The sequence below is a fragment of the Zonotrichia leucophrys genome, chromosome 3, assembly GCF_028769735.1.
Source record: "Zonotrichia leucophrys gambelii isolate GWCS_2022_RI chromosome 3, RI_Zleu_2.0, whole genome shotgun sequence".
In the NCBI taxonomy this organism is placed as follows: Eukaryota; Metazoa; Chordata; class Aves; order Passeriformes; family Passerellidae; genus Zonotrichia; species Zonotrichia leucophrys.
Window position 1 is genome coordinate 41679105 of NC_088172.1, and position 24142 is coordinate 41703246.

Genomic DNA, 24142 nt, shown 5'->3' on the forward strand with positions numbered 1-24142 from the left:
TAGCAAACGTTAGTAATTTTTAAATTACTGAAATAGAAGGAATCACTGTGCAACCAATCAAGCAGCACTCAAAGAGGAAGGAAACATAATACAGTATCTATTTGTTTATCCATTGCTCATGGTCTGGTGAGCGTAGCGAAGCGCTGCAATTGTATTTATTAGCAAATCTGTCTTTTACACTGATTTGTAGATGAAGAAAAATATTTATATAATGCTTGAAAGAGCTTTTTCAGGAACTTTGAAGAATCCTAATTCAAAATTAGGAATTTCTGTTTCATTTTAGTAAAATGCTGACACTCCACATTTTTTTTTATCTGTGTTGAATCTCCATTTAAGAAACTTTTGAAGTTTGATTGCAGTGAAGTTGCTTCTCACAAATGTATACATTCTGACATCAGACAGAACCTTTACTACTGTCTAGTGTGCCCCATTATAAAATATCTGCATAAAATTGCAGCGTGTTTCTAGCTTCCTGAAAGATGTCAGTGAATACCTCTGTATAATTTGCAAACTACTGTTCATGATGAAAAGTTAGAAAAAACTTATTGCTGTCATTTATTCAATAATTATTTGTATAAAATTTTATTATATGCTTTGAGTTGATCTCCAAACACCAAGGAAGAGTACCTCCCTTCACCCAGTATGATAAAAAATAAATGAGGATGATGAACATTCAAAAAGGAAAGGAGAAGAAATTTAAGAAAACAGGACTGTCCTGACTGTCAGATCAATGTGCAACTTAACTTAATATGCAAGATGATTGCAAACATTTGTTTAAATAATTAGGGAAACAGACCACCTGCAGCAGTGGACAACCTGGTCACCTTTTTCAGCTGCTTTCTGATTTGGAGTTTGGTATTTATGGGGTTTTTTCAGTTTGTAAAATCCTGTTTGTGCACAGTGAAACTAGACTTCAACTGTTTGATTTTCTTCACAAAAAAAGCTGGTCTGTTTTTTGAAGCAGCATACCAGTGTTCCCTTTTTGGAAGGGCTGCTGTGTGCCTGAGGCACATGCGAGTGCATAAACTTAATACCACAGTAAAATCCCTTACTGTGATACAAGTTTTTTTGCTTTAAACTATCTCCTGTGAAGCACCCAAACCATAACATGTATAAAATCAAAGGCTAAGTAATTGGTGTCTTATCCTGATACACAACATTCAGTACCTCGTTGTTTTCTGGTAGTTTTATTAAAGAATTGATTTTTTTTTTTTTCAGACACCTCTGTAAGTATGATAACATGCAGAATATTTTGACATATGGCTTATGTCTTCTTTGAGGAGTTTTTTCTCTTTCACTCTCTTAAACAGTGATAACCAGACTTAACTAATTTCAACAGAATTGATGCTTTCTTCATCTGGGTTGCCTTCTTTGACTAGTACCAAATAATTTAAGCCCTCTTGATTCCTTGTTTCCATTAGTGTGGCTGAAAGAATGCTGTCTGAATCTGCACACGGGATATCATTATCTGCATTAAAAGAAAAAAAAGAGAAAGGAAAATAAAATGGAAAAATATTTTTAAAACTTAATTAAAAAAAAAGAAAATACAACACTCAGTAATACACATGCAGTATTAGAAAGCAAACAAAATCAGACAGCTGCTGGAGAAAGTTGGTCTAGTGACCTCATAAGAATGATGATTTAAAATTATTTTCTGGTATTGTCTGTGTGGACCAGAACTTTAAGTAAATCATTCGGGAAAGGTTACTTATCAGTGCTCATACCTCCAGAGGCAGCAATACTGTCACGAATGCATGACTTGCTTCTTTTCCTTGTAAAGAAGCATAAAGCAAAAGTGATTTTAATCTGAACCTTTGTAGCAACCCTGCTAATAATACTGCTAAGGAGTCCTGTAACATTGGCAGTTTTCTATCTACAAAATCATTATATACTGTCTCTCTAGAGGTCTAGTCTAGACTTCTGTCTCTGTAGTATTCTGCTCTTCCAGAAGCTTACACTTGGCAATCCACTGTGTTTTTCACGTTTTAAAAATCTTTCCATTTTTCCTTAATTTGATGCAGTTTATCTATACATAGTTGCTTGAGATTTATTGCAGGGGATATAAATTTTTAAAAATATAAAAATTGTTAACAAAGCGCTCAAGTTATAATTGCTACTATTTCTTGCATTTATTTTTGTAACATGTACCTTCTATTACGTTCCCTCCTTATTTTACTTCATAGCTGAAAAATTAAGCATATGACATTCAGGGTTATCTGTTCAAAGGAATCACAAGCATTGTGCTATTCCACCAGGCAACACACAATTTATTATGTCACTATAATCACACATCTCCCCAAGCTATAAAGTCAGAAATTTATTCCACATGCTAGAGTCCATTAGCATAGGAAATATTATCAGGAAAAGCCTGAAAGAGAATTTTGATTTTAGAAACCTGTTAGCAAGATGGGATTTGGGACACAGAGCAAACTGTGGTCACATACCACAGTGACTGACAGCAATGAGAAATCATTTGATACTCACTTTGTCAGTTCAGGGCTATTATGGCCTTATTTAGTAATTCAGCTCCAGCTAAGCCTTTACCAACCAGTTCAGCTCTTCTCTGTAGTTGTCTTTTTTGTTTAACTTAATGGCAACCTTCAGGGACAATTTGCTTTGGAAAAGGCACACAGGCAAATGCTGAGGGGACGTTTGCAGCAGACTCTTAAGAGGGAAACCTTAAAATAAGGACCCAAGTAAAACTGGGTATTTACAGACCAGACATATGCCGGCTGACCTGCCTAAGTATAGAACACTAGAGGAGCATTCAGATTTGTTTCCTGTATAAGTATCTGGAACTGATGAGGTGATGTTTACACAAATGTGAGTATGAGGTCACTGAGATATTTTTACCAGATATATAGATACATTACTAATTCTTTCCCCAACAGGTCTGAAGAACTAGAGAATATATAAAATTTTATAATCCTTTTTCAGCTTATGCGCCACTGTGTTTCTCATTAAGAAAAAAAGAGCTAAAAACTCAAACACCTTGCCTTGGTTTTACTTTTTGAGCTGTGGGAATGCAATAAGGAAGAAGTATTATTTTTGCAGAATATTCTTATCATATCCAATGATGGAGGAAGAATATAATATTGATGACCTTTCTCCTATGACATGACATGTGTAAGACACATTGCCACTTTGACTGTGACATTTTTGACTGTAAGTGCCCTTTCCTTCACTGTTGAGTCATCTCTTAGTGCAGTGTTCAGTGCTGATGAAAGTTTAGCACCATTCTGCTCTACAAGGCAAAGCTACACAAAGATCTCAAGTTATAGAGTACAATGCTTGACTGTTAGGTAGTTAGCAAAGCAAGCAAATTATTTTTGTTCATTTAGTTGGAGCAGAAAAATGGATGGAGACACAAAATACTAAAAATGAGCGATTGAAGAAAAAATTCATGATATATTGTGAAATTCCCCCAGAAATGTGAGGACTAGAAGCCCTACCAGCACCCTGGGAAGGTGTAAGTCAATTCAGAGAATTCTGAATAATCTTTGGAAGGGCCTCCCAAAAAATGTTAAGAAATTGAAGGAAGATAGAGAGAAACCGGAGTGGAGAGGCAGGTTGGTATATTTATAAGATATCACTATTTTCTTTTCAGTTTTAACATCGCTAAAATTAGTTGATTGATGTACAGTCATGCTGGGTTATACGTGAGTAAATGCAGGATAAACCATGTGATGTGATCCCCTCAGATTTCACAAGCAAAGCTGGCCTGAGTCAACAAAACACCCCAAGAGGAGACGTCCAAGGAGCACCTTCATAAAATCTGAAGTCATGCCGGACACTCAGCTACACAGGCTTGAATTCTGAGGGGTTGTCTACACTGTGAGCTGCTGCATAGTGTAGAGTTACCTAGGTTTGCTTTAAACAACCTACCTCAGGGCACGAGGCAGGCTTGCCCTGTCAGTCCAGAGCTTTGTACGGGCTGAGGAGTGCCCCACTGAGAAGCAGGATCCCGTTGAGCTCTGTGCTGTCCCAGGCTGCTTCCTACAGCTAAAATGGCAAGTTCAAAGCTCAGAATTGTACTTGCACAGACACGTCTCAGGTCCTAAATGCATGCAGCTTTGACCTTGCTGGACGTTTTTCCTAGTAGAGCTGTGCTTAAAGCTTAAAGGCTGTGCTCAGAACTTGTGCATTAAGCATATGTGGGCCAAACTGCAGGTAAATGAATTACAACCCCTCTCTCCAGGGATAGGCAGAAGTTTACGCCAGAGAGCCCCACATTAACTGACACAAGAAACAATGATCTCTGACTCATACTATAGAGGAGTAGAGTTTGCTTGCTTAGCCTCCTCTGAGAAGACCAGCCCTGACCTGATAAAATCTGTGCTTTTCCCTTCCCCATCCCAGCACCTCAGCCGGCTGCTTCCTGTCGCAGGGCAGCCGCAGAGCCGAGCCAGGCCGTGCGTCCTGCCTCACGGTCACACAGTGCCTGTCCTTGCCTGCTTGGTAAACTCTGGGGGCTCACAACATGTTTTGAAGTCCTGCCTGGAAGGGTGCAAATTTTTGTAGCGTCTTGATAAGCAGACAAGGGGGTTTTGGTGTTTAAATTCAAGAAGGTGACAACATTTAAGAAGAGAAAGAATGTCAGTAGAAAAACTGATTGGTTGAGACTGAATAAACTGATCTAGAGATGCTGATCTTATATTACAGCTATTTCAGGGCCAGACCCTCAGCTAGCATAAATTAATGAAGTTCCATTGAAACGTGTGGGGTGCCACCAATTTACACCAGCTAAGTAGCCAGCCTGAGATGTTACTAATTCCGGGTGACATAATCCCATATGATGCTTAGCACCTTCAGTATGGTAAGGTATTTAGCAGTCCAGCCACATTTCCTGTTTCTCAGTAACACCCTCCTCTTTTTCTGTCCTTTGTCACTGCTGCACAATGTATGTGGCAGTAAACAAGAGTCTGGCTGACTTACTGGCATGGATGAAAGATACACCCCGCAGCAAACACATTGGAGAGAAACACCTGATGACATATCTTTGCTAAGGGTGAAAATGGTGGCTATTGAACCTTGACTTCTTTACTTCAGCCACGTTGGTTAGCTCAAAGAGACAGCTCCTATGTAGAGAGTATTTTCCTGATACCTGATGGCCACCTGGAGCTGGAGGAGCTGTGTTTCAGTTTCTGCACATAGCCAGTAAGAATATAAATAGAACAAATATATATCCGTTTTAATACTCCACTCTGTATTAAGTATCAGTGGAGATATATCTGTGTTTCCTGCCTAATGAAGCATATGATCTTGCATGGTTTGAGGGTGACTCACTGAGCTTTGCTATTCTGTCAGACACTAAAGGTGCTAAAAGTGAGAATTTTGTTCACCCTACATCTCCCCTGCACTAATCTGCTTGAAGCAGTGCCTCTCTTTTTATTTTAATGTATTTTTTAGAGGACTGTGTACTGAAATCTTTGTGTCCTAGTAATTACAGATATAAACCTGCTTCTTACCTAGTTTATTAAATTTATAATATAAATGCATAAAAAAAACCCACTTCTATATTTGCTGCAATGCAGTAAGACTATACAAATAGGAAAGCACTCCCTTTCTCCATGTTACAAGACAAGATTCATTTTACCAAGTTTTAACCACCCAGGTCTTACATGTCCCATTGAAGCTCCTTGCCTAGGCTGTCTTTACAGCCAACAGAGAAAGGAGGAATGAATCGCTTTGTGGAGATGCTTAATCCACTTCCTTGTCTTTACACATTAACATCCCCTGAATATGTCTACAAATCTCTGGTGACAGCCTAGACACCCAGTGTAAAGGCAGTTTTTATGTTTTAGTTGCCTATATTTATCCACATCTGTCTACACATCTGTCTTACAGTCTTTCACCATCTGATTTTTTCCTTCGATCAAAGGAAAAAAAGTATTGGTGCGATTTCACTTGCAGCATCATATGGTTCATGTGCACTCTCTGGAATCAAACACCATTTGTCTGGAGTGGAAATAAGAAACTTTTACACCACCAAGTTCCCCTTTTCTTGCAGTGCTGTAACCACTCATGCTTTTTTGGAAGCAGGCTTTTCTCTGACCTCTGCAGGCTTTGGGTCAGCTGCTCACTAAGCTAAGTGGGGAAGAGGATTACTGAATTTCAGAAAAATACAAAGGAGACTAGATACAAGGTTCTAAAACTGTTCCTTATCAACACATCTGCTTTAGAGAAGCTTCCATTTGCCCAAGTGATTATTTTACGTTCAGAGAGGTGTGTGGAATAGTTTTTAAAAGGCAGTTTGGTTTAGGAAATATACTGATGACTCTTACATGAGAAACAGAAAACAGGTACTCAAGCAGTAGAGAAAGCAAACATATAATTAATGATGAAATTACTGATTCTTTAATATCAAGTCTCTCAGTGCAAAATTTTTGCACTGAGATTTAAAAAAAATTACAGATGACAGTTTTAGCAAGTACCTGAACTGCTGAAGAAATAAATACACTGCCTTTGGAAAGAAAAGTGAAAAAAAGAAACATTACTAAATTCTAACTCATGTATCTTGCCACATTTTTCAAGCAATATCTCCAGTTCAGAATTTAAAAATCATGGTTTTGAGGCCAAATAAGTTTCCTTTCAGTCTTTAGTCTTTTATCCTGGATTTTCTCCAAATGCCTGGCATCTCCTCTTGCCAGAGGAGCCTCTTTTTCTAAGCAATTCCATATAGGAATTTTTCTATCTTTTCCATATAGGTCCAAAAGCCATAGTAAGGAGTAGCCCTGATAAGAATAGTCCTTCTAGGTCATAAAGGCAAGAAGTCTCTCCAGCTGCTTAATGCCCAGTTGTCTGATGTCAGAAAAGGCGTTTGCCAAATCAAACAGGTGTTTCCATCTGTAAAGGGGCACTCACGGGACCTGAAAAGCTATAGTGCTCTCTTATATGTGCAAATGTAAAAACTGATGGCTGAAAATAGATGGTCCAGTTATTTTTACAGCAATGCAGGGCTGTCCTTCTAGCATGCTGCACTTCTTGGAACTGGGGGAAGAACAGGCTATCTTTCAGCAATGAATGGGAACTCTGGTGACAGTGCCTGTGCTCATGAAATTCCCATTGAATTCAAAACCCACTGGTGTCTCAGTCCTCCAGCTGGATAATGTTGCCCTCACTCTAATAAATATTGTTACTGCTACTTTAAGCCCAAAATCAATGTCTTGGGGAAGCCTGTCAGAGCAAGAAGGAAAAGCTCTAAACTGGTAGACCTTGGTCCTGAGTTTACTTCCCTCCCTTCCAGTGCAGCAGCACCAGGAGGTGCTGGTATTGCTCAGGCGTGTTTGTTGACACTTGATGCCTGCTTTAGAAGGGTAACTCTTGCAATAACACAGCATGTGCCCCTTTTGCCATGCCCATGCTCTCCTGCTAGCATGCTGTCCACTAGCAGCCTGTCTGTATTGGTTTACCCACACTCGCCATCTCTGTGTTACACTGCACTGGCATTAAGGTGACTGAGAAAATCTAATGTTTTTCAGCTCTCCCACCTATGAAAATCACCAACAGCATGCATGGACCTGCTAGAAGTGTGGCTAGGTAAGACTCAACAGAATTTGGAAGATGTAAGGCTAAGTATCTTAGCTATTTTGAGGCATGTAATTGCACTTTGCTTGACATTTGTCTCTTTCTTTTGAAACTAGGTCACCTGGTGAGAGCAAGCATTTCTTGGCTAGAGGCTCATGGCTAGAGTTTCATTACACACAAAGGCCAATGACTGTGTAACATCTTTGGAAAATATTGTCGAGGACAATCCATAATGGAACAGACTTTTGGATTATTTGTTTTGGCTGTCATCTTTCTACTACTACTATGAACACAAAGAATACTTCACTTAGTCCCAGCTAGAAATGAATACAAATTTTAAAAATCACTAACTTATTATACAATGTGTTACAAATTACAGTCTGAGACATATTCCATGCCCCAAACTGTTTTTGACAGGGTCACAGTGGAGCACACATTTTAGTCTGGAAACTCAAGTAGAACCTGAATGGCCTTTTCTTGCTTAAATCAATCTCACTTCTGGAGCCCACGTCTTACTGAATTCCAGTGCATGAGATTTACATGGCAGGCAGAAAAGCTGTCAAATTAATTCAAGGCTGGAGAGCTACAGAAAATTGACATGCATGTGTCCTTGGTCAGAAAATTCAGCAACAATAAGACATCACGAGGACTCTAGAGCTTCAGTCAAGTAAACAGCATTACATTTTAATGGGCTTATTAAGACTGTGCTTGAGGAAAGAGGGAGATAACCTACAGGTAAATTATAAATATACAGGAAAATTAGTATGGCATTATACATGTAAATAGCTAGTCAAGTGTTTAGTCTTTTAAAATCCATTTCAATGGAAGGATGATATGCAGATGAATAAAATTCAAGCTACCCTGTTTCCTGAAGGCTATTTCCTATAAGAGAATCATCAAATGAACCTGAGGACAAGTAAAGACAGACTTTTGAGAACTGAAGCATGAAAACATTGAATGGAAGCATGAAAACAATTGCTTTGTCTTCTCCTCCCAATGCAGATCCAGCAATGGGTCTGAGGCAACAGCAGCTGGGCAGAACCTATGGAAAGGGAAGAATGAGAGGAAACCAGAAGAGGGAACATGACAGCTGGTGGGGAAAGGTCCAAGGCTCAGGAAGAGAGTGTGCCAAGTAGAAGTTCTGATGGCCAAAGCTCTGCCTACACTGAATTGCCCTGCTTACCACAGTGGGCCAGATTTTACCAACTCAGTTACTATAAGCAGGTTGAATGGAGTCTGATTTTAAAAGCGACTCCTCTCAACAGATTCTCTGACTAAAATTACATTATGGAGCACAGAGCTATTATTAAGACCACCTTTAAAGTCCATTATACTACCATATTTTCTGTACTAAACTGATTTTTTTCAAATTTTTATCCTTCAAACTGACACTTCATGGAAGCCTCAATCCATGTTTTCCTTTGCATCTTGGTAATTTCTAAGAATGCAACTTTTGGTCCTGGCATATAAACAAAACAATAGGTTTTTTTTTGTGACCTCTGCTGTGTGGCAGAACCTGACACTTTGGCAAAATAATGTTTCTTACGTTAAGAATATGTATTTGTCATCCCAGTGAAAGTAATTATTTGCCTAAATTGAGCAAGTTAACAGCTGGAGAAAGATAAGACTTATCTGACACATGATAAGCAGACTTGCACTGAAACTAAAACTCTTTCATGTTACATTTGTGCCAGGTCTATTGCACCACACACATGGTAACCAATCCTCCAGACCCTTTCCCCAGTTCCAAGCAGAAGAAAAGTAGGTTTCTCCAGAAATTTCAGCCCTACTAAAGATTTTGACAGATATTGATGTAATGCCACAAGAACTTCTTAACTTTGTTAGTTTTCATGTCTCTGTTGCCTGTGGAGGTAGGGAACACAGAGGAGAGATGTCTAAGCCAGGAAACCAAACTAGCTCAGGAGTGGGTGCAAGCCTTGTGTCCAGTGGATGCTGTTCTCCTGTAGCCATCTGAAAATTAAACATCTAGTCTGAGATACTGTAGCTGAGATGTTGTATTTTGGACACTATCCTGAGCAATGTCTTTGGGGGGACCCTGCTTGAGCAGGGATGTTGGACTGGGTGACTTCCAGTGGTCCCTTCCAGTCTCACCCACCCTGTGACTCTACATGAACCACATTAAATATGGCAAGTCACCTGGATGCCAGCCTTCATCAGTGAAGAATCAGGCAAAAGGTGACCCCTTTCCTGCTGAGATACATGCCCAAAAAACAGGAGCTGTCACTTTCTGCTTCTGACTCAGAGCTCCCTAGAAGAGTATCCTAGATGAGGCTCCTAGCCTGTAGACAGCTGCATTAAGGTGAGATAAAGTCCATCCAAAATGTAAGGCCTATTAGCTTGGGCATAGTGCCTAATTAATTGGCTGTAGTCCTTTCCTGAGCTAATGCCAGGCTTACATTTGTGCCAGACTAAGTATCCCTTTCCTGAATGTTGTTATTGAGAGCTAAGATACCCTTAAAGAAACTAAAGAATTACACTATATGCAAATTTTTTTTCATTATAGCATAAGGGTGCAATATCATCTGTTAAAAAAGCATGAAATGATAGATTATCTGTACTGGTCCCTTCATGTCTTTATAGAGTTTTTAGTCTTGTAATGTAAACATGCCATGAACAGGCATGATTTGACATAAAGAGGAACCACAGTGGAAGTAAACTGACATTTGTAAAGCTTCACCAAATTATAAAGATTAGCAAAATATCAAATTAAGTGACAATTGGAAAATGGCAGTGAATTGAACATATGAATTCTTCATATCCTGAAGAAAAATGTCTATGTAATGGTGTAATTGAGCACTGTATCATTTCTGGGATGGATCAGGAAGTTTTTAGGAAAATGTGAAGTACTGAAGTATCAAAATTGTTTGTGAATCAGGCGAGTTCCTAGTTCAGTAACAATTTGTGAAGGGAAAAAAGAAAACTACAAAAAATCACCTCCAAAATGAAGCCTTTAGATATTTCAGAAACAGTCAGATTTGGTTTTCCTAGAATGGAAAGTAGTTCTTTAACCATTCAATATTTTTCACTATAAAACCATAGCATGCAAACAGATTAAATGAAAAAATTAATCTGTGAAATAAAAGTGAAATATTTCAATCGATAAAAACTTTCTTTTTGTTGAATTCAGATCACATTTTTTACTAATATTGTTCACTTTTTCCTCAATATTTTGTTCATTAAGAATTACTGCAGGATGTCAATAGATTACTATTCAGGCCCAGCCAGGATGCTAATTTCCATATTTAGATTATTTACATCCCAGTTGCACAGACAACTTCAAATTTAGCATTACCTTTTTTCTTAATTCCTGTCTTCACAAACTTAATAATGTTCTTATATAATTGAGCTTTGTTGTGTCCCATATCTTAAGTGTGTCTTCCCTAACACCACTTAGTTTATTTGTTCACAGTGTGCAGAGCATAGGCAAGACCCGAATGACCAGGGTTTGGCTTGGATAAAAGCTACCTTACTATGCCTTACTATGGGTGCCTAAATGGTGCCTCACTTGCAGGTGGCTTCTGAACCTGTGCTCCTAGAGGAAGTGCCTAATGGCCATGTTTACCTCATGGAGAGGGCATAGACTGTCTTTGAAATTGGGACAGATTTCCACATGGAGGCCTTCTAAGGCTCTCATGGCTCTGCAAGGAACTTAGGCATCTATTTTAGAGGAACAGGTTGTGAACTACCAAGAATTCAGATGCAAATTGGATATCTCTGTGAGTCAGGCTTAATTAGAACATCATCTGGGCCTTTTTGCTTGGTGATCTTACACAGCCTTCATCTGGTTCATTGTACCTTGCAGGCACAGAAGGAACCTTTACATGTTCAGTATGATAGAGGTAAATCTTTGCTGTTTCCATGTAACAGCCAGAGACTTTGAGGCAGTGACAAATGCAATGAAAAGCATTTTGCTCACAGGGCAGAGGCCACAAGAAGAGCGGGTGCTGGCCCAGACTCACCTTCAAAAGCTTCATTGATGACTCCAGCTGATGCCTCTCTGTTCTCAAGGCAGCAGATGAAGGACAGTGGAGATTGTTTTATCTCTTGCAGTTTGTCATGAATACAAGAGAAAGTAGGTCTGTTGAGAGGTTCTTGGGACCAGCATCTCATCATTAAATCACATCTGAAAAAAAAAATTAAATGCAAACAAAAATGCTAATAGAGTCATTCATCTCAACAATTACCCTTAAAGATCTGGGAAGCAATTTTGGCCTGAAAAATTTCTGTATGATACAAAGATCATCAGCACCTGCTGAGGCAATGAAAAATTAAAGATCAAATAAAGTCGAGAATAATTACTACAAAACATTTTAACTTTTTACCATGGATCTTTTTGACATTGGAAGCAGATATAACACTAAAAAAATACACATTTGCCATGAACATCTACTCTGACTGAAGAAGTCAGGAATACTTTCTAAGAAAGCAGACAAGGAGGAAATTCTCTCACAGAAAAAAAAAATTTAAAAAAAGAAGGGAAGTGTAAAATCAGAAATTAACCTGAAGTTTTCAACTTATGTAATCCTCCTTCAACTCAAGCTACCTCACATTCAGGAGAAGTTCAAGGCAAACTGTCCAGCACAGGGAGAGTTAATTTCAACTTCTACCTCCAGACCAAAACAAATAGGAGTAAGCTTTCCAAAGGCAAACATGGAATGAATTTCCTCAGGGTTTAGGGATTCCAGCCCACCTTGGACAATACTATTGCTACCATTTAGTGGGAAAATTACCTCCTGTTTGTCTAAATGATAGGGCTGGTTTTTATTCCTTGCTCAAGGTGAGTTTATGCTACACAAAACCAAATCCTACAAAAGCCAAGGAGAGACAGGCTGAAAACCAAAACACAGCCAGCGCCTGGACATGCTAAGTGTTGGGAGTGGAAAGAGGTCTCAGAGCCTCAAAATCAGAGAGCAGCCAGTGAAAGGCTGGTTCAGGAAGCTGCATCTGGAATGTGGAGCATTTACCTCTAAGCCTTAAGTTCAAACCCTCCCCTGACAAACATCTCCCCAGACCTGCTGCTATGTGACACCAGGCGTTAATCTGTTATGTGAAATGAATTGCCTTGCTCAGATCCTCACTTATCCATCTTAAAAAGATGACTGCTGTCCTTCACCACAACTGGGCATCTTAAAAAGCCCTTGGTGACAGCTGGGAGGAATCGCTTCGCTTCTGATTTTTCAATGATGTTTTTCATTAAAATATTAGTGTCAAGTGAGAATATGAGTAGAAAAATTGTTTCAAAGCCACTTGTCATCAACCTGTATTCTTGTGGTTTTCAAGTTGAACAGAGTAATTATGGTTTTTTTTCAAAAGGATTCCATGAAATTCTGAAAATCTGTTTTAGGAATCTAAAAAGTGGTATTGGCTTCCTACCACTCTGAATCAATTAATCTGCTTACTTTTAGGTGTACTGGTCATTGATGACTCTGGAAGTATCGAAAGAAAAGAACTGAGTATGTCTCAAAATAAGGTTAAATAACTGGTTTTCCTTCTGCTGCCAGCAAAGTGTCTGTCACATAGCCTTGGATGCTGGAAGCCTAACAATCGTCTTTCTGGTCATGCTTGTTGGTAGGATATCCAGGCAAAAAAAACATGAGCTCAGGTGCTGTGCTTCATCAGGTTTGCACTTGGGCTCATGAGCAGAGCCTTGTGGAAGAAACAGCCAGCCACTGACCAAGAAAGAAACAGGATACGATGCAGAAGTCATAGACCCTGAGAATGTTTTGGGTTAGAAGGGACCTTCAGGGATCATCTAGTCCAACCCACCAGACATGTGCAGGGACATCTTCCACTACATCAGGTTGCTCAAAGCCCCACCCAGCCTGGCCTTGAACAGCTCCAGGGATGGGGTATCCACAGCTTCTCTGGGCAATCTTTTCCAGTGTTTCACCACCCTTATTGTAAAATAATTCTTTCTTATATACAATCTAAATTTACCTCTTTTCATTTTTGAAACAAGAACATTGCGAGTGTGAAATATGAACTTTTTCGTTTTGTTTCCTGTGACCAATCTCTGCCTCTCTAAATAACTATTTTTATTGGACAATCTGCTTTATAAAGCCATTCAGTTTTGCTATGGAATAAGGATATTAACTTTTGCCAAAACTGTAATTCAGTACTGTAATTTTCTCATTTTAATTATATTCCATGTTTTTATTTCCTAAATCAAATTACTTGGTGATTGGCTTAAAGTATCAGTACTGGTATTTTTCACTAAGTGTTTAATTCTGATAGGCTTTAGGTTTCTAATGACAAAAACTTTCATGCTCTCTCAGAATATATCTGCAAATTTTACATGTACAGCTATTTGTGGTATGACATTTAGCTTTTGAGGCATGCTGTGACATCCAAAGTTTCAAGTCATATGGCACAAGCTTTCATTAGTTCAGAAATGCATGAGTATGAGACCAGTGAAGAGGGAGAAAGACAACTTGACATGCCAAGATACATGTAAGTGACAGATTGAACATATTCCTATATTTTTGGGGAACTAAACATGGGCTAGCAAATAGCACATCACTTCATAAGAAAGAGATCCAGAGGATTCCCCTACTTCATGGGGAAAGCCTGTCAGGAAGAAGTGAAAAATGACAGTTCCAAACAACATTAACTAAAGGTTTATGTTAGGTTAAAGAGCTAACCTTTACACTAGATGTACACCTACAAACCCACACTTCACACCTGTATTTTATCTGGGGGACCCACACTTCACACCTGTATTTTATCTGGGGGCGACAACTGAATGTCCAACAGAGCTGCTTATGTGGGGCTGGTTAGAATATGAGAGCCTGGAAAAGTAAAGAAATAATATTCAGTATCTGATATTGGAGGCAGAATGTGAACATTCCTGAAATGCACTATAGTGCACAGAAGCTACAGGCATTACCAATTATTTTCTCACATGAAATGGGAAATACAATTGATGTGTGATTTTCTTAGAAAATGAGAAAATTTGTCATGATAAAAAGTCCCTAATTTCATCTGACGCATTCTGTTCAAGGCCTTCTTTTCTCTCACTCTCTTAATCCCTCCAGGGCATCATTGCCAGAAACATATAGTAAAAAGCTTTTAGTTACCAAATAAAAATTTTTTATCAAAGTCGCTTGTGTAAGTTTGCAAAGGACTGAGCATTCCTGAAACTACAAGTCAGCAAATGTCCTGGTGCTTGTACAAATTCTCTAGACTGCAATCCACGGCCTTTGAGGATTTGTTAAATTATAAAGTTCTGACTCAGTTCAGTCCAAACCTTGGCATTCTCTTGCATGCAAGCCTCAAACCCACGTGGCTGTGCCAGATGTGGATTTCTGACCGCAGATGTATTTACATTCATAGATCTAATTCATGTTTCAATATATGTGTCTCATTTATACGTCCCCAAGACCCTTTTTCAATTCTTTACCAAGCTTTACCTAGTCACAGTTTGCTCGGGAAAAGCAGGTGATTAGTTCCTGGAGTAACAACTTATGGAGGCAAGGGGAAGAAATTTTCCCCCCTTCCAAATAAAAAAAAACCAAACAAACAACCCACTTCCTTCATGCTTTTGCACCCTAAGGTTTCTGTGCCTGCCCTACTTGCACTTGCAGTGTGAGCCCATCACAGATTCCTAAACACTTCTCAGCTGAAGTACTTTGGCCTTTGAACTCTCTTCCTATCAGTGATGGTTTATTTTGTCAAATGACAATGAGCAAACCAAAGTGCTGAGGAGACAATTACTGACTGCTGACGTCCTGATGCAGGTTCAAAACCACAAGGACAGAAGCAGGAATGTCAAGAATGCTGGCATGCCATTAATGACCTAGCAAAGCAGCAAAAAGCTGTTTATGCTACTGACAGAAGCTGCATGCAGGTGCTGAGTGTTCACCAAATGAGATAAAAGATGGTACAAGAGTCTAAGCTCATCAGCTCTTTGACTTTCAAAAACTACTATTAGGCATTGATCCTACAAGTTACAACAGGCAGACCAGTATGTAAGACCTATCTACTCTGCTACATTCAAGATCTGGGATCTTAAAAATTATTTCAAACAAAGTTTTCTTGATTTTTCTGAAGATCCAGTCATTCATTTTAAGGCAATTTATGAGCCTTTGCTTAAGTTTGAATGTCAGACTAGTACATGGATATAGCTGTGCTTTTTTATTCATAGGGAAGATGTTAGAATTTTTTTAGGAAACCTTTCTCAGCAGAAAATATTGCAATTAAAATTTCTTTGGGCTTTCATTTGTTCTGTGACTTCCAGTTTTCCCTCTGTTATTAAAGTAAAATTCTAATCTCTTCAGTTCTTCAGTTCCTCCGAGTGCTAAAGTTTGGTTTGGGGTTTTTCTGTGTTTTTTATTCCTAACATGGTATTTCAGCTATATCTACATTATGATAAATAATCACTCTTCTCTTAAGCTCAGAACACTGTTACTAGTGTAAGATCTATTATGGAGATATTGTCCTGCCAAACACAGAATTATTCTCAAGTCTTTTCCTCTGCCCTGGGAGTAAGAATTGTTCACTCCAGTAGCCTCTCCTTTTGTAGAACCAGCTGTCAAGTGCACTGCTGTGGCTGCTTTTGCTGAGTGGGTGATAAAGAAATTGAGACATGAAATTAGAAAATACTGAGTGATTGTTAAGCTCATATTCTGCTTCCTCCTTCACACACCTCTGGACGGTATGGGTTTGATCCACTTGATGTATTTATTTTATTCTGTTAATTGCAAGAATTTTGCAATTAAACCTGAGTTTTGTGCTCACAACACAAACAGAAATTGAAGGATTTACTTATCCAGTTCAGATAAAGACAAACCAGAGGTACAGACTTCCTTTCTCCTGTACTGCTTCAGCTTTTCTTACTGGCTTTTTTTGAATCCTCTCTACAAAGGGCAGAGTTTATTTTTCACATATGTTCTATTATTAGCCTATTCCTGCACCTACCATTAAGAAAGAGAGTTTTTTCTACAGTCATAGACACATGATGTACCAGCAAAGTCTTTCTTAGAGCCATCTTAACTTCTAACCAATATCTTCAGGTGCTCTCAGCCTGTTCTCCCACTACTACCAGATCCATGCCTTAAATCCTTATTCACAGGTTTGTCTACTGGATGAATTAGCAGGTTGGCCAATTTCACTGGAAATGAAACTGGAGGATGTTGGGCCCTTCATGGGCATGACCAACCTTCAAAATTATGACCAACTGGCAAAAAGCCTCTTGCCTTTTATGAATATTATCAACAACATTTAAACAATTTAACTTACAGGTCATCAGGACAATTATTTGGAGTTTCCAACCTTCCTCCTGATCGTACATGGTGTAAAACCTCGGTATTGGAGAAGCCTGGATATGGCTGTTGACCCAAAGTCAATGTTTCCCACACTAGTACTCCAAAAGCCCTCAGAAGCACCATGAAAAAAAGAAAAAGAGGAAAATTACTAACCATAGCCATCCTGAAATCTCCCTAGTAACAGTTAGATTGTGTCTAACCTAAGAATAAGACTCAGAAAAATTAGGAGCAAAAAGACATAATTCAGATTTGTCCCTAAGCCAGCCTTGGAATAGCTAAAATAAATGTGTAGAACTGAGATGCTTTCCCAGACATACTGAGCTGCAGCTCAGAAGACACTGAGTGCCCACATCCTTCCCAGAAACACTCAGGTTGAGCATGTTCTCATATAAACAAGTGTTCTGAAATCTCTAGAGGTGTGGTTTAAAATGGAGAAAGACAAGTTCTCTCAAGCACCACTTGTGGAGCAATCAGCATCTCATTTGGTTTGGCACAGAGTACTAAATTGCTTTCTTAGATAAGAGCAAGAGTAGCAGTCAAATAGATAGGTGCAGGCACTGGGGACTTGGAAAAGACCCATGGGCTGAGTACATGTGGCCACCTAAATCTGAACTGGTGTGAATACCAGGTTTCATGGATCTGGTTTAGTCTGGGGGTGTTTTTTGCCATGTCTCCTGACAGTGCGTCTCTGCTTCTTCACAATAAACTCAAAGCCACTCAAATGCACACTTCTAGCTAACCTCCACAAAAAAAGTACTGTGACCTTCCCCTGACGATGCTGCAAAGTCTGGTCTTCAAAATAAAAAAGTCACTAGAAGAGGGTGAAACTGTAAGGGCAAAGTATTGGGCTGTTGGAAGGAAATGTCAATAAATCTAATGGAAAACAAAATGGAACAGCATGCTGGCAGTCAATTCACTGCCGAATCAAGCAAAAACCACATTGTGGGCCTGGTACAACTGTAAAATTATTTGAGTGACACTAGTTCCTGCCAGACAAAATCCAAAGATCTTAAAGCATAAAGAAATTTATCCATGAAATACACTGTCATGGTATCAAATATTTCATTAGATCCTTAAAATTTCACTTAGGAGGAAGTCTTTCCAAGCCTAAAAATTATTAGAGATGACAATATACAACCCTGTAATTCCTCCTCTAAACCAATATTTTCTTGCTGCAGAATTTAGTATGGTTTTTGCCACAGCTTTTTGGCATCTGTAACTCACCAGACATCAGAGCGACTTGTAAAGACACCATCAATAAGGCTTTCAGGAGCCATCCATCTGACAGGGAGCAGACCTTCTCCTCTTTTTCTATAATAATCATTTTTATAGACATCCCTGGCAAGCCCAAAATCTCCTATCTTTACTATCCGGGATGAACGCCCATATTCCTTCTCGGACACAAGGCAGTTGCGAGCAGCCAAGTCCCTGATTTTTAAGGAAGAAAAAAGAGGATGGAGTTAGCATTGCAGAAAAACTCAGGTCTGTATGTCTCTGGCTCAACATTCCCTCCAGAGCAGTGCCAGCCCCAAGGCTGGATGGAGTGATTTAGGGCCTCACCTAGTCAAGTTTGCCCTATTTTCAGGACTGGACATGACACAGCCCTTCTGGACGACCTGTTTCAGTGATTGTTCTGGGATATTGTGAACAACATTATCTAATTTCCTTTGCTGTAATTTGTGCCTGTTGCTTCTCAAATTTTCCCTGTACCTGAGAAAAGCCTGCCTCTGTGTCCTCTAAAACTACCCACTAGGCAAACAAAGAAACTACCATGGATCTTCCACTTGTCCTTCTCTCTGTTGTACTTGATATGATTCTTGCCTAGGGTGCAGTAACTCCTTGGTTCAGACCTTAGAGAAGCCCACTATTTTGGGAAAGAACTGTGAGTGATATTTAGCAGAAAAGCATAGTCTTAGATTTTACTCCAGTGCTCTCTCCTGTCATGTTACACTGTGGCATTTTTCTAGACATTTTTTCCTGGGTAAGATAATGAGTTTTCTGTGAGTAAGCCTGGGAAGACTAAGAAAGTACATTCTGTACCTGTGTATAAAATGCATTTTCTCTAAATAGACACAGCCTTTGCAAACATCCAAGCATATATCCAAGAGGTCAGTGACACTCAGTAAAGGGCTCTGGAGCTACAAGAAACAAAGACAGAAGTTAGCTATTTCTTCCAGCTTTACCAGCTCAGAATGACAAACTCCCCATGTGAGATTTCCTCACTGAAATATATTTCCCCATTTGAAATGTATAGCTGCATTAATCAGTATAATAGTTTTTTCTAGTAGAACACATGTAGATGCATTTCAGTAGAATTCAGCAATGACTGCAGATTGGATCTGATTGTGTAAATGAACTATGCAATCGCTATAATGCTATAAAATTTGATTTTGACCTCACGTCATGCCATGCATATTTCCAATCCGCACACTAACTGGAGAAAAAAATTACTTGAAATTGTTTATCCTTTGTTCTTTTCTTTCCTTCTAAAGAATTTGAGGACACAGGCACAGGGACAGTATATTCTTCTATGCTCGGACTATGCCTCTCACATTAAGGATACTGTTGTTATTCAAAGACCAAAAAAAACCCTCTATGATTCCTAATAAACCACATACATGACCACCATTATTTATTACCAGTTTCAAAAGGACAGTTTATGATTTTCACAGTGAGAAATCAGCAGACATCTCATGACTGAAATCACAATTTTGGTCAGTGATCTAATGACATTTAATCTTCTTCACAGCATCACTGGTTGCAAGGTCAGCACTGAACACTGAGGTCCCCAGGGTGTTAAGGAAAAACCAGGTCAGACTTTGCAAGTACAGAAACAGCTGAACATCAGCATGGACTTTTAGAAAGGGAAAAACTGAACAGAGAAACTGTGGGCAGTTACAGCTTAAAAATATGATTCTTATGGTCTTCACCTTTTTCTTTCTGGCTCCTCGTAAATAGCTCAGTAGATCCCCTCCTTCCATCAGCTCCAGGATAAGATACTGAGGTTCATTTAGCAGACACACACCAAGTAACTTCAGAATGTGGGGATGATCAAATTTGCTAAACAGAAGGAAACAAATGTAAGATGACATATGAGAAATTCAGCTGGTTGATAGCTAACAGTGTTTATATTTGCAAGCAATGAATGAGCGGTTTGGCCTTTACAGTCCTGCTTCTATGAACATGATTCAGTTGCTTGGTGCCTGGATTTGCTCAGTCATGGGCAGAGTTCAGGGACATCCTTCCAAAATACAGGCTTACACTGTCTTTGACAGGCACTCTAATGCATGCACACATACTAAAAAGCACACTTCATCGTATTTCCAGGAAGCAAAGAAAAGTAGCCAAATGCCAATTTCTTCTAGGAATAAGATGATTCATCACCTCTACATGAAAGGTATCTGCATGCTTTTAATAAAGTATTTTTACTGCTATATTCACAGTAGAACTGCTGATTTAAAGAAATACACAAAAGTAAAAGCACAAGGTGCAATATATTATTTTTACAGTTCAGCAGGGGACAGTTTTTCACAGTACATTCGCAAGAGGAAGAAAATACATATGAGTAATACTTCTAAGTATACTAGCAATTGTTTGTGTGTGTGTCTAAAACAGGGATTACCACAGAGCAATCAGTACTCTCAGTACTGCAAGTATTCTTCAAAGAATGAAGAATATTTATTGCCTCTGTCAGTGCCTGTGTTTTTTAAATCACTTCACTTGTGTTAGAAAATGCTTTTCCTCTCTCACACTGCCTGAAAGCACTTGCACAAGCAGTCAGAGAAACTTGACTCTATTGGTAGAATTGATGGTGTCCAAAATGCTGTCAAATGCAGCAGTGTAAACAAACAAGAGAGGGACATTTTCCTTCTAATCTCTTTCAATTCACCTAATCTCAGGTGTGGGCAAAGACTCTTGCAAAAAGTGCGATTTAGAATTTGACGGTTCCCCCTGGCCCCTAGCACATACCTCTCAATCAGACAAACTTCAGCACTTTCAGGAACAAAAAGAGGGGAAGGAACACCTGGCACTTTCCTCTGCACCCAGTGCAGACCTTTCTCCACTGAACTCTCATGCCTTACTTCCCGAGGGATGGGACAGACACAACAATTTCCTACACATATTTGCACACAAATGACTCATCAATTACCAACACAAAATGACTTTTTGAAATAGAAGCAACTCAATTTTCCCTTTGCTGCATACCAATAAAAAGGAACAAATAGTTCTGGCTTAATTGAGCCAACATGTATAACATTAAAAGCCAAATTTTAATGAACATCCAAAAAGGCAAGCATAATAAAAGTTGCACCTACATATCTTGCAACTTGCATCTTATATACCTTATCTGTTTGTAAGCACTCAGATGCACTCGTTTTTCCTTTCTATCCTTGGTTTAATTTATGAGACCTCACAGATGAACATCAAATGAAATCATTAAACCCTCTACGATGGAATAAAATAATTGTTTTATATTAAAAATTAAATATTCAAATAATATGAAAGAAACATTATTATTGTTGTTATTATTGTTATTATTTTTGTCATTGCTGCTGGTGGTTTTTAGTGACTATGGGGATTATATAATACTTTTCTATTCTCTTCATTTCTGATTCATTGTATTGGTGTATATATATGGGCTCATGTCAATGTTTACATTTAAATGCAAAAAAATTTCAATTATATACTCCTCCAGGATTCCTGAGTTTGGATTATTATCTGCAACAAGAATTGAGAGAACCTCAGAAATTTTAACTATGAGTTAATATAATTTCTACACAGTACTACACAGGAAAAAATACCTTAACTGTGTTTATGATTGCTAGGTAGACTGAAAATGGATTATGAGGAGCTTATACACAATTCTACTCTTTATCATTAATTTGCACTGTAATGACATGGTCAAATTTTGATTTTAACAAGCCTTTTACCTCATTCCGTTACAGTGTGTCATAAAAGGCAAAAAATGCAAGATATATTTTTAAGCATGTAACCACAAAAAAAAAATTGGAATGCTGTGAAAATCAGTTTCCAGTTTAATAACTGGAATAAACCAAGTTTTCTGCACAGAAATTAATCCTTATTTTTTAAAAATTGCCTTTATTTCTGCATGAATGGAATAAAAGTAAAAGAAATGCAAAAGTCCATCTGCAAACTAAACTACACTCTCAGTATTATAGTACCAGTTGAAAACTACAGTTGAGCTTGTTTCTAGGGACACTCTAGAAAACAAGATTTCCAGCTGAAACACAAAGCTTTCTGTGTGAAATTCTTGCAGTGGTGACAGATGCATAATTTAACACTACCTCAATAGAAGGGGTATGTGGCAGCCCCTAGTGGCACATTTTTAAAAAATATTTTCCACTGAAAATTACAACTTCTAGTCATCAGTTTATTCTGATTTGTTTCCTTCAGTAAAATGGGATAAGTTGAATTCTGACCATTGCCTTTGGCAACTAACTTGTTTTGGGGGAGCAAAGATACTGAAATACACCAGTACAATCACAAATAAATCCATGATATGAGCATATTGAACTTGCAGTCTATGGCTTAAATTTTGCTTGTCAGATTTACAGCTTTAGTTACATAATATTCATCAGTAGTGATTTACTAGTTTGACAGAAACATGAGAAAACCCCAAAAATGCCCCAATAATCTGTTTAGAGGAAAGTGCTACTTTCATTCCCTTGGAAAGCCACCACCAGCTTTGAAGGGTGCCCAGGGACAAAGCTGTCCCTACCTCATTAAGTGTGCCTCCTTCAGAAATTCGCTCTTCTCGTGGTCTGTCGCACCCTTCTTCAAAGTCTGCTCAACGGAAAGCAGAAGTGTAGAAACATTTCATCATCATCACTGTTACTACATTGTTGCTACAGTGCTTAAGTAAAACAATCAGACATAGATGTGGCCTTCAATACACATTATTTCCTAGAAATCATTACAAGGCTGAGCTTTAAGAGATTTTTAAGAAACACTGCAAGAAAACACCCAGATCAGCCCAACACCCATTTCTCAGGTAAAACCTCTGAGACAGATCTCTCTGCCCATCCCATTCTGTTGCAAGAGAACAGATTGTTGTGATTACCTTGACTGCTACTTTGGATTCTCCACTTCCATCTGCCAGGATATCTACTGCAGTCCCCTCATATACCTCTCCAAAGGCTCCACTTCCTAAAAATTTCTGTAAGTTGAGTTTGTCCCGAGGGAAAGCTGGCAGTGATTCAATCTCTGCTTGAGAAGGAAGAGTGCTACAAAACAGCAATACTAGTCACTTGTTCATACCTAAGGATGTCAGAAATTCTATCAAAATTCAAAGGAAGCTGGTACTATTTGTTTCAGCAGGTATATTTAAGGGGAGCTCAGGTGAGGCCTGGATGTTTTGGAAGTTACTGGAAAACAAACAGCAGGTCTTCGCCCTTCCCTGTGCACTTGTGTTTCTTGCCAGAGTGACATGAAGGATGGGCTGGGGGGGATCCAGGCTAGGCTGTGTGCCAGAGGGGCAGCATGGCAGCACATCCTTTGGAGCAGACCTGCCCTGCAGCAAATATGCAGCTCCTAACTCCACCTTTTTTAGGTTTTAGGGATCAGTGCCCTGTAAACTGGTCCAGGAAAGACCTCTTTGATGTTTTTGTCCTTAAAATACATTTGGTCTGAGGACATACCGTATGGCATAGCAGGCATTCGCTAGTCCCACTGTCTCAGCCATCCCCCTGAGTTGAGCTAGCTCTTTATCTTCCTTGATAAACACTATCTGTCCAGGCAAGGCTGGTTTTGTGGATTTCAATCTTTGTTTCCATACTGAAATAGAAAAGGACATCATTAAGTGTTTCACTCTGAAAGTAAGGTCAAGTTTTTATAAGGATACGCACAAGTATTAGAGTTCCTTAAGCACTCCTGTGCTCTTCCTGCAGGTAATCAGCAAGAAATGCCTGAGGATGGAGTGAACTTCTATCCTGCCCTTCATACCAAAAATATAATAAGCCATCTCTATGGCCTCAAAGAATGAGAATATACAAATTCCTCCCAGCTCCCATCCTAGGGAGGGAGCATTTCCCTAAACCTGGAGGCCAATCATTTCCCACCATCTGAACTGCCTTTCACCAAGGCTTGGCAAACCAAGGGTAAACAAAAACCTCAATCACATACCAAAACCAAATAGCACGACCACAGCCAAACACAGCACAACAACTCCAACTACAGAAACAACGGCAATGATGGTGACCATGGACATCATCTTATCTGTTAAAGAGAAAAAGAAATTTGTTTAATTATTGTGTATGCATGAAATGTCAATCCTATGCAGCAGAGCACACCTGAGAGAACCCTTCAGCTCC

General features: G+C 38.9%; 1 protein-coding gene across 12 annotated transcripts in view; it reads right to left on the minus strand.

Moving 5' to 3' along the window:
- Positions 1 to 1198: 1198 nt before the first annotated feature.
- ROS1 (ROS proto-oncogene 1, receptor tyrosine kinase) overlaps positions 1199 to 24142 on the minus strand; it is an 86008-nt gene continuing 63064 nt past the window's right edge. For 9 of the 12 annotated variants that reach the window (XM_064707943.1, XM_064707942.1, XM_064707944.1 and 6 more), the window contains 10 exons: positions 23955 to 24047; positions 23471 to 23606; positions 22894 to 23056; positions 22552 to 22616; positions 19742 to 19871; positions 18852 to 18949; positions 18036 to 18239; positions 16786 to 16920; positions 11508 to 11671; positions 1199 to 1468 (listed from right to left, as the gene is read on the minus strand). In XM_064707943.1, coding sequence (XP_064564013.1) covers positions 1323 to 1468; positions 11508 to 11671; positions 16786 to 16920; positions 18036 to 18239; positions 18852 to 18949; positions 19742 to 19871; positions 22552 to 22616; positions 22894 to 23056; positions 23471 to 23606; positions 23955 to 24047 — 1334 coding nt within the window. In that variant the 3' untranslated portion in view covers positions 1199 to 1322. Of the gene's footprint in view, positions 1469 to 8150; positions 9499 to 11507; positions 11672 to 16785; positions 16921 to 18035; positions 18240 to 18851; positions 18950 to 19741; positions 19872 to 22551; positions 22617 to 22893; positions 23057 to 23470; positions 23607 to 23954; positions 24048 to 24142 lie in introns of those variants that run through there. The other 3 variants (XM_064707936.1, XM_064707945.1, XM_064707946.1) reach the window with 3 other exon arrangements.